Source organism: Leopardus geoffroyi, chromosome X, assembly GCF_018350155.1.
Source record: "Leopardus geoffroyi isolate Oge1 chromosome X, O.geoffroyi_Oge1_pat1.0, whole genome shotgun sequence".
Taxonomy (NCBI): domain Eukaryota; kingdom Metazoa; phylum Chordata; class Mammalia; order Carnivora; family Felidae; genus Leopardus; species Leopardus geoffroyi.
In genome coordinates this window covers 123,041,151-123,060,167 of record NC_059343.1, presented here as the reverse complement: position 1 = coordinate 123,060,167, position 19,017 = coordinate 123,041,151, and the positions used below count along the sequence as shown (strand labels likewise).

The 19,017-nt window shown below is 46.2% G+C and overlaps 1 protein-coding gene across 10 annotated transcripts in view; it reads right to left on the bottom strand.

The window, feature by feature from the left end:
• Positions 1-2,923: 2,923 nt before the first annotated feature.
• The window catches only part of AFF2 (AF4/FMR2 family member 2), a 458,044-nt gene continuing 441,950 nt past the window's right edge, over positions 2,924-19,017 (bottom strand). For all 10 annotated transcript variants that reach the window (XM_045472325.1, XM_045472327.1, XM_045472329.1 and 7 more), the window contains 5 exons: positions 14,540-14,611; positions 14,096-14,189; positions 11,970-12,022; positions 6,551-6,741; positions 2,924-3,415 (listed from right to left, as the gene is read on the bottom strand). In XM_045472325.1, the coding sequence (XP_045328281.1) occupies positions 3,294-3,415; positions 6,551-6,741; positions 11,970-12,022; positions 14,096-14,189; positions 14,540-14,611 (532 nt within the window). In that variant the 3' untranslated portion in view covers positions 2,924-3,293. The remainder of the gene's footprint in view (positions 3,416-6,550; positions 6,742-11,969; positions 12,023-14,095; positions 14,190-14,539; positions 14,612-19,017) is intronic.

The following is a 19,017-nucleotide window of genomic DNA, read 5'->3' as shown; positions in this document are numbered from 1 at the left end:
TTAGCAACTTGGTTATCGACTGAAGATTTGAATCTTTTGATGTCAATGTCAAGTCTTTTAAAAGTTAGCAGCAGCTAATCTGCTTTTCCAATTATGTCATCCAAATATAAAACTACAAGTATTTTCCCAATGAGATTATTAAGTAATTAACAGTCTACAGGCTGGCTAACAACATGCTTACGGCTAAATTCTACCCCGAGGACCACACTAGTATACTCTTTTCAAATTAATCCTACCTACCAAAATCAGACAGTAATATGACAAAACCACTAAAAAATCCAAAGTTAATTAAAAATACAAAGCCAAGCCAACATCCTAACACAAACTCGTCAAACCCTTTGTGGCTGGAGCTTGGGTGACAAAGGAAGGCATAGTGGTGGCCCCACCTGGGTCACGTTGCAGGGCTGAGATCCTTCTGTGTACTCGCTCAGGTTCCCGTTACTCTGCCCATCGCCCTACCTCTGTGTGCTTATTGAGATGCGTCTCACCAAGCCTCCGTCAAGGTCTCGAGGCAGGATCTCTCATCGCCATCCACATGTCCTATATCCCTCCCACAAACTGGTACACTGAAGAGATTTACTTGACAAAATATCTCAATCCCTCACATCGCCGCACGCCTACGACACAGATCACCATTTACAATGTGATGAATACAGTGCCTAGAAAACAGCAACAGTCCTTAATCGTGAAACCGAAAGACGTCTCATCTCCGGGGATAGGAAGGCAATTCATCCTCCATGTTTAATTGGTTTCTAAGCTGCTTTACAAATAGGTCTACTAAATAATCAGGTGGTGATCCTGAGCTCAACTGTCAGATGTGATCATCGTGCTGCTGATTTGGCACACACTTTACAGTCACCCACCAGAGGTGACATCAGGCAGCGGGATTCTCTGCTGCCTCCCTGTTGTATGTAAAGTAGATAAAAGGACTCGCTGAAACTAGAGCTACGAGTCTTTCATCCATCCACGAGGCGAGATGCTCGTTTCTCTTGGAAACTGCCCCTCGCATTCTAACATCTAGTTTCTGGAGAGTGAATTTCAAGAAGAATCTACCCCTAAATCCATGATGGTCTAGGATCGTGGTTTAGGCTGAACTTACAAGTCAAGCCAGTGGGCTTCATTATATCTAGTAATAGTCAGGCCCTCTACCCGGTAAGCCGCGCAAAACAAACAGAACTTGGGTCACTGAAGCCATCAGCTGAAATTTTATATGTGACACCCACCTTGGGTGTTTGGAGTCTTTCGTATTATTATTTTCCCCATTTAAGAGGCTCAGAGAAGATTCTCTCCGGTTTCATTTGTCTGTGTGCATGTCTGCAGGTGTGTGTGTTGTTGCGGACGCTGCGAATGTATAGCTCAACCGCACCGGGAGCGTAGAAAGTTCTGGGTTCAGCTGCTGGGACGCTCCCAGCAGTCATCTGGCAACGTGGCCTCAGCCATTGGAGTACAACTTCCACAACCTCATTATAAAGCACAGGGTCTTAAACTCAAAGATGACCAGGGCGGAGCTCAAGTCTGGCTCTTTTGCAACCTTGACAATGATGAGAGTGCAGGGCGATCCCTTGCTGTTCCTGTCACAGACTTACAAGACTTGCTTTAAAAATCATACAAGTTTGCACCTCTCGTGTGCCTATGTATTATTTATCTGGTCATCACTCGGTGAACAGAATTCGATAAACTCAACAGATTAAAGGCGACGTGGAATTATATACCAGCAGGTAAGTATAAAGAGCCGACATATGAATAGTGTGCGCTATGTGTGGGGGATTCTTCTGGTGAGATGGAACACCAAAGATGATATTTACACTGTGATGTTTGGGGACATAAAATGAATGCAGAGGATCAGAAGGGGTGGGGATAGTTACAAGTGATGTAGAAATGTCTCCAAATTAGGTGAGCTGTTCCCAATCTTCAGGGATCTTTCAAAGAAAGACACATTTTGTTCCGTTGTTGTTAAAAAGCTAGCCAGTATTTAGAGAGTTGAGAGTTTTCTCTGGAATGTTCACGAAAATGATTCCTGTTAATACAGACTTGAATAAAATCAGTGATTTCAGTATTTGAGTCAAAGGCTAATGAGCCCAGAAAAAGGAAATGAAAGATCAAAGAGAAGAAGAAGAAGAAGAAGAAGAAGAGGACAAGGGGGAAGAGGAGGGGGAGGAGGAGGAGGTGGGGAAAGAGGAGGCGGAAGAGAAACACTGTAAAATAGAAAATGTGGCTTATAATTGGCAAAGTCCAGATTTTAAAGTCACTAGGAGGCAAGCTGTATATTCTTACTCCTAGGTAGTGATAAACTTGACTTCTGTTTCCAGAGATGTGAGCAAAATACAATAAAAATATCCTGCCAGGAATGGACCTGCCTACCAGCTGCAGAACGGCAGAGGTATGGGTTCCCTGGACATTTCCAGACCTCTCCTAATCTCTCATCTCTAAAACTGGAGGGCAGTATTTTGGCTCCTAGGGTGTGCACCCACTTAACTGCCCCTCAAAAGGAGAGCTTTACACAAAGAGAATCCCAGGTGAGGATTTACGCTTTAGAAATAAATGTTGCCACTTCATCTCATTAAAATTTTAAAAATAGGGCATCAGGGAATGGATGCCAGCAAGAAAAGTGCTCTGGTTGTATGCCACAGTATTGCTGAAGAGTGGCATTGCTACGCTCGTCTATTTTCTTAATACTCTTGATTTTACGATGTTGCTACAACATCTAACCAGTGTGTTTTGACAATGAAAATTCTCACCTGGAGACTGAGTCTGCGGGAACCACAAAAGTTTAACAATGGATTCTGAAATACACTCTCTTCTGGACATAAGAGTAGAGTTTGGGGAATGGCTATTGTTGAAAATTTGAATCTTTGTAGGTCCTTTGTGTCTAAGATCATATATATATATATATATATATATATGTATATATATATATATATATATATGACATCTCATTTCAGTTCTCAGGAACCCGTTATCATCACAAGTATTTCCCATTCTTTGTTTTGGGTAGTGTGGTCTTAAAACAATACTGTAGGGACTGTGTCATCGTATCAAGCACAAAAAGATGGTGGGATCTGAGAAATGCATACAAAATACTGAAAAATGACTAAGTAATAAAACATATACCGCTCTCAAGTTGTAGTGTCCACTTACAATGACTTCTGTTTTTCACAGGTATCAAAAGAAGTGTAAAAACAAACAGAATCAAAGAGAACTTTCCCAAATGAGTGGAGTTCCACCAGTGACCGTTGGTGCTCTGGTAGAGGTAGAGTGATGGGTGGTGATGCTGGACATGGGGGGAGCACCCACTACAACAAATGGGCATCGATGCGCAGCCAACACAGTCCCTGGCGAACGTAGCGGACGAGATTGGTCATGCTGCTGTGCTGGGTCAGGGGCCCCATCAGTGTGTCCAGATCGCCAAAGAATTCTGAAAATCAGAGCAGACGTTGGTCAGGCCTTTAAGGATCATCTCAGCAATATGCACCAGATTGCGTAAGCTGCCTTCACGCACCAACACAACCACATGGACGCCGAAAAAGTATTCGTTGTTCATTCATTCATTCATTCACTCAACAAAAATGTACAGACTACCTCCTGGGGGCCCAAAGCTCCACAGGTATAGGAGGCACTATTATTTTAATCTCTAGGTAGATCTAAAAACTCTGAAGCATAAATAACGTTTGTATGTGTTACTGGGATTAATAAAGCACAATTCCATTTAAATCTGTTGATTCCTGGTAAGTTTTTTCAAATCACTATGTATTTTCTCAGACAGATAGCAGATTCTACAAATACATTATAATCCTGTGGAGGTTTGTGAGGTATACACACACACACACACACACACACGCACACACACACATCACATTATATACAAAAATGTATTTGTCTCCATATTTGTATATGTTCATATAATAAAGATACATAACCTTTATATATATTGAAATATACACAAAATACATAGATAAAATAAAATGTATTTAAATCTATTTTGACATATACAATTTATATTTTTAGATATTATAAATTTATATTTAGACGGAGGTCCATATACACAAAATGGTAGGGAACGATGGTCGATAGGGTATCGAGCTGTTTGCCACTGCATGTATTACTGAGTTGAAAGTATTCTCCTGTCCTTTTGTCTAAATGAACTGAGTTTACCGGTTTTTCTCGGCATGATGCAGACACAGCCAGTGAACCTGGACAGCAATTATAGCCATCGGCATCTAACGCTAAATAAATGTCTAGGAGGCATCTGATGGGGTAAGTCTTATTACCAATTCCTTTAGGGAAGGGAGGCGACCTGCAGATATCTGTCCCTCACAACTCCCACCTCACCCCCAAGGACGTGGATGGCAAGACTACCCGGCTGATTTCCCTCCAGCTGATTGGGAGAAGGGGCAGTGCTGAGACCACACTGCTAACCACGGAGACTGCAGTTGTAGACAGTCTGCTTTGGAGCGGGGTGGGAGGTATGTGGAAAAGACTAGACGCCTTCATTTGATTATGTGATACTTTTAAACCTGTACTATGCAATACAAGTAACTTCTGCTGATAAAGGAGTAAATTATTTTTGGCATCTAAAATACATTGTTACATAACACGATATTAAGGGAAATGTTCAAGGACCTAGTCATTGTTGAGTGAACGTGAGCCGCGTGTGAGGCAGGACACCCCCTGGGTGTTCTCTGTACAAAGCCCACCGTGGCATTCCTAACTAGATACCCAGGTCACCATTTTCATGACTGCTTCAAGTAAGCATCTGGGGAGGTAGGGAACAGGGTTCTAGACCAAAGGCCTATGTGGACAAGACAGAGGGGGGGAAGGGTCTCTGACTCCACGCAGTCAAAAATGACAAGCGTGTGGAACTCAAGGCTTCAAACGGGAGATTCCGAACTGGGCCCTCTCCCCAATCCACTGCAGAGCCCGAGGCCAGCATTAGCCGGGAACATGTTCTTTCTGCTGGTAGAGTGCAGAGTCGTTTTGATTCAGTATCAGGCAGGGAACTTAACAACTCTTGACACACTGTGCTAAGGACAAGATTAGCACCGTTTCCCTTGAACATCAGCACAGCCACCACATCGCTCCTGGAAAATTCTGCAGTTAATTTAGAAGGAATTACTTTTAACAGATTTTGAAAATGGATGCAATTATGACGGCAATCCATAAATATCGAACTGCCCTCCAGTTACCAATACAAAATAAGATAGAGAAGAGTGGAGGCGGACAAGCTACGCAAGCCTTAAGATGCTTATGCTTTCGCTTGCAGTTCTAGAACTCTTGGAGGGGCCTGGCCATCTGGACCGGTTGTCTTTGGATTTTCATAAGCGTAGAAAAGTAGAGAAGTTAAGAACTGCCCACTACTCAGGTAACCGAGGGCAGGAGTTCTCTGAAGGTGAAGGGTTCAGACTCTGGAATCACACGGTTCTAGATCTAATTCCTGCTTCCAACACTAAGAGCTGCGATGTCATGGGTGAGCTTCTTAACCTCACCGAGTCTCAGTTTTTCTTTATCTACAAAACAGGGACGCATGAGGCAACAAATGATACAGCGAACAGCACAGTGCCTGGCATGTAGAAGTTGTTGCCCAATTTCTTCCTGGTTACCAATATAACCAATACATGTAAATAGTCCCAGGGCTCGGTGGGAGTGTGTAGCTGGGCTGTGGGTCGAAGTCTCAGGTTACGGAACGTGCTTTGAGAGCCACAGAATTTTTGAGTCATATAGATACATAATAACATGGAGTAAGAGAATAAATATTTGTTGGATCTCTTCCTCGTACCTGCCATTTTACACTAGCTGCTTTATACATCATTATATCCATTACAGCAATGGAAGCTAGGAAGCGGCTTATGGGTTTCAGCAACTTGCCTGAGGTGGCCCAGCACTGCATGACCCAGGCGGGATTCTAACTTAAATCACCAGGCTTCACCATCTGTACTCCCAGTCCCTGGCCACACGGTCCCACTGCTCTAAACTGCCGGGCGGTCTCTGCTGTCTGATTCTGAAAGGCCCGCATCTGCGCCCACCTTGACCGTGACTGCTGGGCGAGAATCAGCCACGTCAAATAAGTGGCCAAACAGCACTGGCTCACTCTCTGGTGAAGCAGGGTCCTCTCCGAGTTAGTTTGTAGCAAAAGCCACGTGTTACCACAGACACAACCTCACCTCTCCAAAAAAAAAAAAAAAAAAATTAAAGCTGATGACAGAGGCCAACAGGATCTTAATCAATTTGCAAATCATTCTTTTTCTCTTGGCCTCGGTTTCTCTGCATTGATCCTTACCACGGGGTGAAAATCTGAAACAGTCATTTGCCAACACATCACAGCTCAGATTAGGTTAAACTTTGAAAGAGGAAAAAAAAAAATCCCAGGGTTTTTGTTCACTCTCTCAGCAAAAAACTGGTCACCGTGTCAGCCCTGAGTTAACCTCCCTCTCCTCATCTACACCCTGGAAGCCCGAGAGACAGAAAGATAAGGCCAGCATGGAAAACTCTAGCCCTTCGGAGCACGGTTGACTCGACCGTGGTCCGCGGACGTGGGGGGAGCAGACACGCATACCTTTGTTCTCTCTTGTCAGTTTGTCGGCCATGTCCCAGTGTTCGTAGCCCCGTAACACGTTGCTGGTGATGTTGACGTGGCTGGCGGCCATGTGGTGAATGCGCTGGGGGATGGTGACCGGGCCGTTGTTACAGCTGCCCATCGCGTTGATGGGAGAGACGTTGTTGAGAGACACCGGGGAAGGAGTGTTCCTGGGGAATGGGGAAGAGACGGGCCCGGTTAGGCTGGCCGTGAAGAGCGACAGCAGGCTGCCAGGCCTCCGTCACCACACCGAGGCCTCACGGGAACATCGCTGCCGCCGTGAGGGTTAGCACGGTGAACACGTATGAAGCTCAAGTGTGGCGAAGCTGGTCCTCAGAGGACGCCCTGGAGCTCCTGCCAGCATGTCCGTTTGCTCTAGACGCCCAGTGTGGAGAGTTTACTTATTATCACTGCGTTCCAGCCTCGTCTGACCAGCCCACACGCGGCTACGGTGCCAGGCTCCGGGATGAGCCATGCTTCTCCTTTTCTAACTCAGTTAAACACTGACATCTCACTGCCTCCTGCAGACTCCATATGTACTGCTACTTTCGTTTTCAGATCCCGGAGAGAGCTGGGTGAATGTTTCTCTGGCATTAATTCTATCCACCAATGTAGCTCTGACTTTGAATATATTAACACGAGTTGTGATGTTTCAAAGAGAGAAACGGCTCAGAGCTACAATGATCTCTCTACCTGCTGCCAGAATGGCTACTGGCATAGGAACGACTGGATGCACGGTGTTGGGCTATTATCAGTGTTTTGTGGAAACCAGCGTGACAATTTGCTCCAAATACAGTCACCACGATAAACAAAATGCAGTTCCTCCAAGCCCCCTCCAGGAGCAGTCTTAGGGATGCTGGAAAAAGTAAGATTCTGAGTATCTCTTTAAGATTCTGGAAGACACGTTACAGGGATGGCTGTTAATTGCTGACCATTCACCCGCACGCTGTTTACAAAGAGAAGTCTTCACAGTTCCTACTTCGGGCAGAACCAATGTTTGGATATAAGTTTTGGTTTAATTCTTCAACATCAGCAACAAGGAGTCACCTGCTGTCTGCACATAGCATGCAGGGCCTGGGTGGCTTCCTGGACGCAGGAGCGAGGCCTGTGCACACCCCCGGCCTTCCTATCCGCGCGCACAGAGCGGATGTGCAGCCTACACACGGGATTTGGGGGGACGGCCATCACAAAGTACCAAAACGCTGGAGCGCTGCTAAGCCAATTTGGGAACAACTCACCCTGATGTGCTTGCCTTGAGACTCATGCAGGCTGTGCTGAGCCACGTGAAAGCTTTGGTCCATTTTCTGGAAACAGAGTGTATCTTCTGGTATATTCTAATATGAGGGGGAAAGTGGATCCCCACACTTGCTGTGCACTTGTCTGTAAGACGGAGTGAAGGTTTCCTGCTCTGTTTATAGTTTCTGAGATCTTTTGACACTTCTTGGTAGAAAGATTTATCCTCCAGGGAGGGGGGGGGTGGGGAGACAGACGTCCCAGCTAAGGAACCTAAGCCCAGAAGGGTTAACTAATGACAACGTAAGGCAAGAAAAGAATATGTCCTTGTTCGTAATCGCTGGAGGAAAATCACAAGGCTGTCAGGTGTCACGAATGTTGAAAGGGGAACTGTGTGGTGCTGGGGACAAAGTACGTCCTGGAGTCCCAGGACGCCTGCGTTCTAACCCTGGCCGTGTGCTCCCAGCCATGCCCCTTCCCCTTGCAGAGCCATTCCTTGACGGGAAGAAAAGCCCCGATTCAGTGATTTCCAATCATGTCCAGAAGTCACGGGGGGAAACACATCATGTCAGTTTACTTTGTACATTTTAAAAAGGACTTTTTAGGGGCGCCTAAGCCTGGGTGGCTCAGTCAGTTAAGCATCGATTTCAGCTCAGGTTATGACCTCATGGTTCATGGGTTCAAGCCCCGCATCAGGCTCTGTGCTGATGGCTCGGAGCCTGGAGCCTGCTTCAGATTCTGTGTCTCCCTCTCTCTCTGCCCCTCCTCCACTCACACTCGGGCTCTCTCTCTGTGAAAGATGAATAAGCATTAAAAAACTTCTAAAAAGTAAAGACTTTTTTTTTAATGTTTATTTATTACTGAGAGAGAGAGAGAGAGAGAGCCACCTGGGGAAGGGGCAGAGAGAGGGAGACACAGAATCTGAAGCAGGCTCCAGGCGCTGAGCCATCTGCACAGAGCCCGACGTGGGGCTTGAACCCACGAACCATGAGATCATGACCTGAGCTGAAGTCGGATGCTTAACCGACTGAGCCACCCAGGCGCCCCAGTAAAAAGGACTTTTTAGTTGATAACAGTGAGGTGCTGAATGAGGGGCTTTCTTTGCTCGTTACTTCCTACTTCCTTGTCAATAACCAGTAGAGGAGGCAAGGAGAGCCAGTGCATGGGTTTGCTTTTGGACATGGCTGGTCTTCCGGGTGGCTCTAGGACTGCCATCCTGCCGAGCGGATCTGCCTGACGCACCGTACTAATGAAAGAATTCAAACCTGCCTAAGGAACTGTGACCCTGGCCACAGGAGCGTGATGCCACACGCATCTCCCGGGGAGGGGGTGGGTGGCCCTCCAACTCCAACTCGGCTCTCGCCCCCTGCTTGGGGTTCCTTGTCCTGTTCTCTTTCTGTGGGTCTACCTGTAGATCCTGTCTTTGTCTTCACACGTTCATGGCACACGCAAATGAGCGTGCACCTGCAGGCGCACACCTCCCGCCATTAGCACACGGGTCCTGTCCACCTGTCTGCCACACTCGCCCCCCCGCTGTTCCTCGGACTCATCAGGCGCCCCGCGCTCCGGAAGGTGGCTGCTGTTCCTCTGCCTGGAATGCACTTCCCCGGGTATCTCCATGGGCTGCTCTCCACGATCCTTCTTGAACATCCCTGTTCAAGACCAGTGTACTGCTCCCCGCCCCACCCCAGACGAGCTTTCTAATGCCCCTTCCTGGTTTCCATTTGCTCTATGACATCTACCACCATTTTTGCATGCTGCGTATTTTCTCCTGCTTTTCTCCACCAGAAAGTGGCCTCGAGGAGGGCAGGGGTCTTTGCCTGTGTCACCCAGTGCTATGCCCGGCATCTAGAACAGTGCCTGGGGCACATACTATGTACTTAAAGAATACTAGTTAACGAAATGAATGAACTGTCTTCCCACCACCCCTCTATCATTAGTTAGCATCCAGTACCTGTAAGAGGCTCTGGAGAGGATAGAACAACGTAGAGCACAAGGAAGGGGGATCATGTTTATCAAGTGCCTCGCAGGGCGTCCCATCCATAGTACGCACTCAGTGAACACTATTTACCGAGTGAATGAAGAATGAATGGCCCTTTAGCGGAGACAGCAAATAGTCTGGGGGGGGGGGCAGACCCATTCCTTTCTGACAACTGAGGGTAAGTGCCTCCAGTGAAGTGTCCGCCAACAGTGGTGGGCGCTCCAGGTGTGTGACAGTGTGTGCTTTCTGACTCAAATGGTAACCGCGACACCAAATACCGCGGCAATGACAGCAGCCAACGCTTGTTAAAGTATCTGTGTGCTCAGATATTACCTCTCAGCCTCAGCAAAAGTTTGCCACGCCCCGCTCAGTAGCAAGCAGATTTTTCTTCTCCTTCCTCCAACCACTTCCTTGCAATTTTCTCCCCCAACCTTCAAGGTCAGGGGTTGCCGCTTCTGGAAGGTGCCCCGCGAGTCCCTGTGTGGGACCAGCCACCATCCTTCGCTGAGGAAGCCAGGCTGTGGTCTTGCTTGCATACGCGAAGCCTTCCCTGACCATCTAGGGAGGTCCAAGCTCTTTCTCCCCTGGGCTTCCACAGAACTTTCTTCCCACCTGTCACCTTCCTGCGCTGGACTGCGCGCTCCTGGACGGCAGGCATTACATCGAATTCAGCTGTGTACCCAGCCCCTCATACAGAGACGCGCCCCAAGTGCTGAATGAACAGGACGTAACCCCTGGGTGACCATTTTGAGTTGCCTCACTCAAAATCTCTATGGCCTACGAAAGGGAGCGTGCTCTCTTCAGACAGAAGCTGCTTAAAACATCCTTTCAGGAGGCTTTTAATGTGACTTCACAAGCTTAGGATGTGTTTGAGTTCTTTCATTTCAGAATTAAAAAAATTGTTTTTCCCCAGAAATCCTTTAATGGCTGCTTACCTGAACTTGCCCTTGCTTTACCCTGTGCTCAGAGAAAATAGCTTTCTCTGGGCCTTTCAGTGGTTATTTTTATTTTCCAAACTTCCAGACAGAAGCATTCTTTTGCTTTTGTTGTTCGATATAAAAGTAAGACTTAATCAACAATTTAAAGGATCCTTCCAATACAGTAATTGAGTTAATGTGCAGGTTTTAATGGGTCTGTTCCCTCCGTCTGAATGTGTGAACGATCTCAGAGCAGAGTTCACGTCCCACCGCTCTGGGAGTGCGCTTTGTGGAGATTTATAAAGTGGCAGAGGAGACTATTTTACTCTGGAAGAAACATATGGATCAGAGACACCAGAATTTGGAGATGATGAAAAACGGGAAAGAGCGTCTCTTTGTGGAAGTTGCCCCTCCCACTGGGGGTGGGAGGTGGGTCTGCGGCGGCGAGGGAGGTCCGGGAATCAGAGGAAAACACTGATGGTCAAGCACAGAAAGGCAGCCGTGTGGCCAGGTCCCAGGCAGACGTTCCAAACCTCCCTCTTAGAAGGTACGTGTGTTCACAGGGGCCTCAGAGGCTGTCGGGTTCAGCCCTTTCATCTCAGAGAGAAACACGGCCAGTGAGGGGGAGGGGCCACTCAGGCCACGGGGAGCTCTGGACAGTGGGAGGGGCCCAGGACCCGCTCCAGGAGGTTCTGACTCCCACCTGCTGCAGGGAGACCGGGCGGCCCGCGGGAGTGGGTGGGTCCATCGAGCCTTACGCCAGCGGTATAGCAGGTGGTTTTATGTATTTTAGGTCAGGCTGTTTTAGTATTAATATAAAAATCACCACGAAGGCTCAGATAATTGGCTGACTAAGTGCCTTCACGTTCTCAGCACTATTATGCCTTTGGTTTTATTAAACAGCACTTACTATACATCAATGAATATTTCATTGGTCTTTCATTACTGAGTGAATCATTGAAAAATCACTGCCGCGGAGTTAACTTTACCCTGCCTCTCTTGAAATGGCATGGTGCTTGCCATCTCATTAACAGATATTTTTATGGCCATAATTTGGCTTCAAGATCACACAGTTAAAGAAATTTGGAATGCCACCATGTTAAACTTTTCTGTCTGGCCGTTAGCTGAAAGCTGACTAGAATTTCATGGGCACCAAAATTACTCTAGTCTCAGAATTGACCTGTGCTCCTGAGCTGTCAATACAAAATATCTGGGGTCTATTAAGTCCCCTGAGTTTCTGAAAAAGCAATTTTCATGAGATACTTACTTTCCATTGCCTACCCAGGGAGACGGTATCTGAGCGACTTTTGAAGCATTTTGCTACGAGAGAGAGAGAGAGAGAGAGGGACGTAAGGACATCTATTTTGTGTTTTATTAATTCAGAAACAGATGGAAGTGTGATTTAGAGTACATTAATATTGATTGCAGCATTTCGGGAATGCACACTATGACACACACTCGATGAAAATAGCTGGTTAGGATAATTAGTGGGCTCCAATCAGGACCATGAAAGTCACTTGATGAAAGATCGTATACACTAAAAGGCCCAGTGAAATCAGACTCAGTTCTCCAAGAAGTGGTTTAATTATCCTCATCTGAAATTTATTCTGCAAAACAAGCTCTTCAGAGTGCTGGCAAGCTTTTCTCCTGTAGCTCCCCTGGCAAACTTGTTCCCCGGGAGGCGAGGTGGCCCGTAATTTCTGCCATCCCAGGAAGGTGCCGGGAGGCAGCAGCGGCGTTGTGTGGTCGATTCGGTTGCGAATCACCTTGATTTGCTATCTTGACAGGCCAATCCCTGTTTGGCAATGCAACTGGCCCAGGGCCGCGCTGCCTTGGGACACGAAAGCATCCTTCTCTCTGAACGGGACCGGGCTGGTCTCAAAATCGGGCCTTCTGCATTTGGCGGAGCACACACTTCGCGGCTCTCAGCACCACCGCCTCAGGACACTGGTCCGGCTCATTAGAATGACCTCCCCAGGTCAGAGCCCAAGGGGCGCAGGACCAGGACCCCCGGGGGGCACTGAACCCGACTCAGGCCGGCCTTTGCAGCGTCAAGACCGAGCTTACGCTCTTCCATTGCCTCCTGGGTTCCGGCCCAGCCCCCTTTGCAAATGGGGTGCTGGGCAGGGTGGGCATTTTCAGGAGCCCAGTGAGCACGCAATACTTCTCTGGAGACTCCAGGTTTTAATCTAAAAGAAGCTCAACACGCTGCCGGAAGAGCGACTTCTTTAACATCTGTTTGGTATCACACTTGGGGGGATGGGACCCAGAACTCTGCTCTCACGAGCCCTCCAGGGCATCTAAATGCCCACTCAGGTTCGACGACCGCCTTTCTAGAGCACGGCTGGAGACCCGTGGACACAGGAAGGGATGGGCAGCTGTCGTGTGCCACCCGTTCAGCTACGTGAGCACCAGCTCCACGGCACGGTGAGGCCTTGGCGAGCTTGCCCTCTTCCCCACCCTAGTCAGCGTCCTCACACAGCTGTGCGATGTCACTCATGGCACTCGGGTGACGCATGTGAGGCCATGACTGGATTCATTTCAAATAACTTCTTTGGTGCAATTTAGTCAAGCAGTCTCATGCACTTGGCAGAAATAATAACAACAATAATAATAATAAAATCATCCTTCCCTTTTATGGCCAGACCAACAGGAACCTTGAGCCTTCTCAAGTCTAAATCATGGTCAGTGTTGGGGGGCAAATGAAGCAGAAGCTTCACAGATCATCGAGCCAGTGACACTTCAGAGGCCAGACTAAGCATCAGGCTGGTAGTTTTTATCTGGGCTCGCTCTCCAATTCTGGCATTGTCTTTGCAGTTAAAATACCTTTTTTCTTTTTGCTTGCAAATTAAAATTTCCAGCTCCCTAGATGATGAGTTTCTTTCTTTCTTTCTTTCTTTCTTCTTTCTTTCTTTCTTTCTTTCTTTCTGTGCTAGTTTATTTTGGTAACCAAAGCAATCAGTTGTTTTAAAGTGCAGCCACCATACTCCAAGACTCCCCACGGCCAAAGGGAATGGCTATCCCCCCAGAGCCTGGGGTGGCTGCAGTGACTTCTCTCACTGTTGAGAAACTTCGGGACTGGCCGTTCACTTAACATGGCATTGGTCACAGCCACAGTCACAACCTGTGTCCCCTGGTGGGTCCGCCACGCACAGTGCGGGAGAAGGCATCGTTCCCCTGAGTGCAACCAGGAAGATGCGAAGTGCCATTTTGCTTGGACCAAACCTGAGCTCTCTGCTGAGCCCTGAGGGAGAGGCAGGAGGGCCACGGCCGGTGGGCATGCTAGGTGAAGCCTTTGGCAGCAACGACCTTGACATTTAATAACATGCCTGCCACGTCTCATTAGTGATTTTATTCACTCGGTACTTACAAATTATACAAAATAAGGTTTACCTTAAAATATTCCATCAGTGATCTGGAGTACTTCATGGCATGGTCCTTCTTCAGCTTAAACATCCGCAAGTAGAGAAGTGATAAACATCTGTAGCTGTGGTGATGAGGAAGGATTATGTTAATGCCGGTGCGTAATGAAAGCTACACGTTGTCAACAAAATGCTGATTCATAGTTTGCGGTTCCCCTCCTATGGTTCTTGAGGAACACCAGTGCAAAAAGAAAAATTTTCAAAAGAGAAGGGGTAAGCATAAAATCCCATCTTGATAAGGCTATAAATTAGGAGAGTAAATGTTTAGTCAGCGACTGAAGAAATCCATTAGTTATCCTTTAATAGTTTAATGGAAAACAAGAATAATGATCTGGGGTAAGCAGCTTAAGTCGATCTGGAGTTTTCAAATCCTTCTGTGACATTTCAGCTGTTTCATAGCCTCCATGAGACTTACCATAATACTGCCAGCTTTTTGTCCCCGTCCGAAGCCAGGGGGCTTGCAAAGTTCTTCAGTCTCATTGCGTACCTTTGGAGAGAAAGGACAAGCTCAAGTGCCATCTGTGTGACCCCTCAGAAACTCCCATGCCTCGGTGCCACATTTGCTCTGGGTGGGAGAACGAAAGCACAGGCGAGAGCACGCTTTCCTGGACACGTGCAAAATGATGATGGACAGAGTGACATACAGAAGGGAGCTCTGGAGAGGTCAGCTGAAGCGGGAGCCCGTGTGCCAGGGCAGGGCCGTGGAAGGTCTGCTAAACGCCGGCAAAGGCATCAGAAAGAACGAAAGCTTGCCATTTGCCAGGACATGGACGGAGCTGGAGAGCATACTGCTTAGTGAAATAAGTCAGAGACAGACAAATTCACTCGTATGCGGAATTTAAGAAACAAAACAAACAAGCCAAGGGACGAAAAAAAGAGAGAGAGAGAGAGACAAACCGAGAAACACTCTTCACTCTAGAGGACAAAGTGATGGGGAGGGATGGGGAGATGCGTGGAAGAGGTGACGGGGGATTGAGGAGGGCACTTGTGATGAGCACAGGGTGACGTATGGAAGTGTTGGATTGCTATACTGTGCACCTGAAACTAATAGGACATTGTAGGTTTATTAACTGCAATTTATTAAGGGGCAGAGAGACAGGGAGACACAGAATGTGAAGCAGGCTCCAGGCTCTGAGCTGTCAGCACAGAGCCCGATGTGGGGCTCGAACTCGCGAACTGTGAGATGGTGACCTCAGCTGAAGTTGGATGCTTAACTAACTGAGCCACCCACGTGCCCGCTAACTGGAATTGAAATAAAAACTTAACAAAATAAAAACAAGTGCTGGCAAAAGGCTGTTTCTAGGACCACTCTAGCTAAAGACATTCCTGGCTTGCCACGAGAGGTGGCCACGAATGTCAGTCTCAGCTGACTTTATGACAGACGAGGTAAATAATACACGACTCTGTGTGACACGGGCATGGGGAGCCCACAATCACGCAGTGAAAGAGGTCTTTTCTAATGGCTCGGCTTTTGAATATATTCTTATAGAAAGTGGTTTTGTTTTGTTTTGGTTTTTTTTGTTTTTTAAAAGGAAGGTCGATTTCACAGCATTTGAAGGTCTAAGTGCCCTTAATTTATGGTGCTGGTATATTTTGTCTTTCCATTCTCTTTAATTGTTACTGTTCCACACTGGGGTGATCAAAGGTTGAGCAGCTCTCATTTTTTTTTTCTTCTAGCTGAGCACATCCCATTCTGGGCATTTAGACTCTTGAAAATCAATTCATTGCATAAAATCATTGTCTGAGCTTTAATGCAATTTCACAGGTACCTGTGGAGGAATGAGTAATGGAGTTCAGTGTTGCAGAAGGAAGCTGAAAGTGTGCAGGCAGCGTGGACTAGTTCTCATTTACGAGAAGGTGATGGGGAGCCTGTACCACAGACTCCCTGTTTTCGACAGCCTCTCCAGAACACCAGCACCCCTGGGCTTGCCCCCTAAGACTCGGCGCCCCGTCGGCATGCTGTTATCACCCTGCTCTCCTGGCTACCGCTCCACTTCTGCTGAGGGAACATTTTCCAACAAAAGGACCTGAGCACGTGATGTGGGTCCCTTCTGTCGTTGCCATATTAAGCAAAAGGAGTTTTATTATGTAATAAATCAAACTGTCTTTGACAGTTGGATCGCTGAAATGTCAACTCATTGTGATGCCCCACTTGTTTGCACAAATACATTTCTATTGCAGACTCCCAGGGCTCAGAGCAACTATAATTACTTGGAGGAAGAAAACTGGGCTTTCTCTCTGTGGCCAGCATACTGTCGGAGAGAGAGTAATAAAAATCTCTGCAACACAATATTATGCTACTAAAAACTATGTTCATATTACAGTCTCTCCATAATTGCAACTACTTTCAAAGACCTAGTTGCTTTAGCCCATTTTATTCTCAACTGAAATTTCTCTCTCTCTCTCTCTCTCAAAAAAAAAAAAAAAAAACAATTAGACACACACATGCTTTACAGAAAATATAAAAACTGTCCATGTAGAGAGAGGGCACACAAAGAGGTGCATGTAAAACTGGGGCGACCTGAACAAAGTCCATGGATTTTATCGGTGTTGGGGGAAACGGGAGAGTGGGGCCACAGGAACTTATGGCATCATTTCTCACAACTGCACAGGAATCTACAATTCACTCAAAAATAAACTCTAAAAATATTGACTTTAAACTAAATGTTCAGGGGCGCCTGGGTGGCTTAGTCAGTTAAGCATCTGTCTGACTCTTGGTTTCAGCTCAGGTCATGATGTCATGGTTTGTGAGTTCGAGTCCCATGTTGGGCTCCATGCTGACAGCATGGAGCCTCCTTGGGATTCTCTCTCTCTCTCCCCCTCTCTCTCTCTCTCTCTGTCCCTCCCCCACTCATGCACTCACACCCCCTGCCCAAAATAAATGAATAAACTTAAAAAACAAAAAACGTGCATACATTCTCCATTGACTTTCACCAGGTTTTACTGAGATATACTCCTGGGGAGAACAAACTATCACATAATGAGAAGACAACAGCTGTGCTTGGAAAAAAATATTTTTTGCTACATAATTATGGAAAAAGATGTGTTTTCTAATGGAAATAAATATTACTCAAAGATTCACATTGCATTTTTACCAAGAACAAGATATGTTCTGCTTTTATATTTTTAAGACAGCATGTTTTTTTTTCCTAAAAGAAAATGAGTTAGAAAGAAAAATAGAGCGAGATAGAAAACACCCATAATTTCACCCTACTGCAGCTATGATCTCATTTCCCTTCCAGGTTAGTCCACAAGCAGAAACATGCTTTTCATGGTCAGCAATGTTGTGTGTATATAATTCTGTGGCTCGTTTTTACTTTAACATTGTATTATAAACATTTTCATGCAGCTACATAGTCTCCGTCATTGTTACAATTCAATGGCTGCAAAGAATTCTGTTGAGTGTACTACAGTGTAATTACTCTTCTGTGATTGATTATTTGGTTTGCTTCTAATTGTGTACTATAATATATGCCAAACTGAAAACCATACAGATAACTTGCTCTACTCTTGCAATTATTTCCTTCAGTACAGGAAATTCAAATTTCCAGAAGTTGAATTACTGCCTGAAAAGGTATGAATGCTCATTTGTAGAGGTTTCCAGCAAAGGAGAGGCCTAGGTCACCATTATTGTGTGTGTGTGTGTGTGTGTGTGTGTTAACACTAGGTATTAGCATTTTTATATTTTCTTGTTAATTTAAAAAGTGCCTTTTTTAAAGTCTGCATTTTTGGAAGGATAGAGAACATCAATTTTCTCCATGTTTCTTCACTAATATTGCCCCTCAATTTTTTTAAAGTTTATTTATTTTGAGATGGGGGGAGGAACACAGAGAGAGAGAGAGAGAGAGAGAATCCCAAGCAGGCTCTGTGCAGTCAGTACAGAGCCTGATGCGGGGATTGATCTCACAAACCCTTGAGATCGCGACCTGAGCCAAGATCAAGAGTCAGACGCTTAACCAACTGAGCTACACAGGTGTCCCGCCCCTCAATTTTTTTTATGTTTGTTTATTTATTTTGGAGGGGGGGGGAGAGAGAGAGAGAGAGAGAGAGAGAGAGAATGTGCACAAGTGGGGGATGGGCAGAGACAGGGAGAGAGAGAGAATCCCAAGCAGACTCCACTGTCAGCACAGAGTCCGATGCAGGGCTTGAACTCATGAACCGTGAGATCACGACCTGAGATGAAACCAAGAGTCAGAAGCTTAACTGACTGAGCCACCCCAGTGCCCTGCCCGTCAATTTTTAATCCTTATAAGTTTTGCGAGAATTTTCATCTTGTGCATCTTGGAAAATCACTGGCAGCCTCGAATCCACTGAGAAATCAATTTCCCCTTATAAAGCTACAGAATGGCAGTGGTGGCTTTCACAGAGCATAAAGTAAGTCCGAGAGATACTTCACATGCTTCTGTGAACACAGAAAATTGGAAGGTGGCTGCCTGGCCTGGCAAGGTGAGGCTGCTGTCCTCATAATCTCCTTACTTTTGTGGCTTTAACTTAATCATCTGATTCTATGCAAGCATAGTTTGTTTTTTTTTTTTTTTTCTTTAGAATAGTCCACACTCTTTTGATCTTTTGGAGTGCTTTTCTGGGAAAATATGCATGCTAAACATGTCCAGTGTTTGTCTGAAGGTTTAATTACAAGGGCCTCAGATTTGTAACCGTTTATGCAAACACATGCAACATAGTAAAAACTAGGCCCAGCATAATCAATTAATGGAGCCAGAGGTGACCCGGAAATAAGGACCTATCAGGTAAAGAACGGCTCACTCAATCTCAAAAGCAATTATTTACTCCATCCAGCAAATGATGGTGCTTTCCCACTATTCAGAAGTGGATGAAATTATTTTACAAATACCTGCAGGTTACCGGAAAATACCACGATGGGCCTTTCTTTTC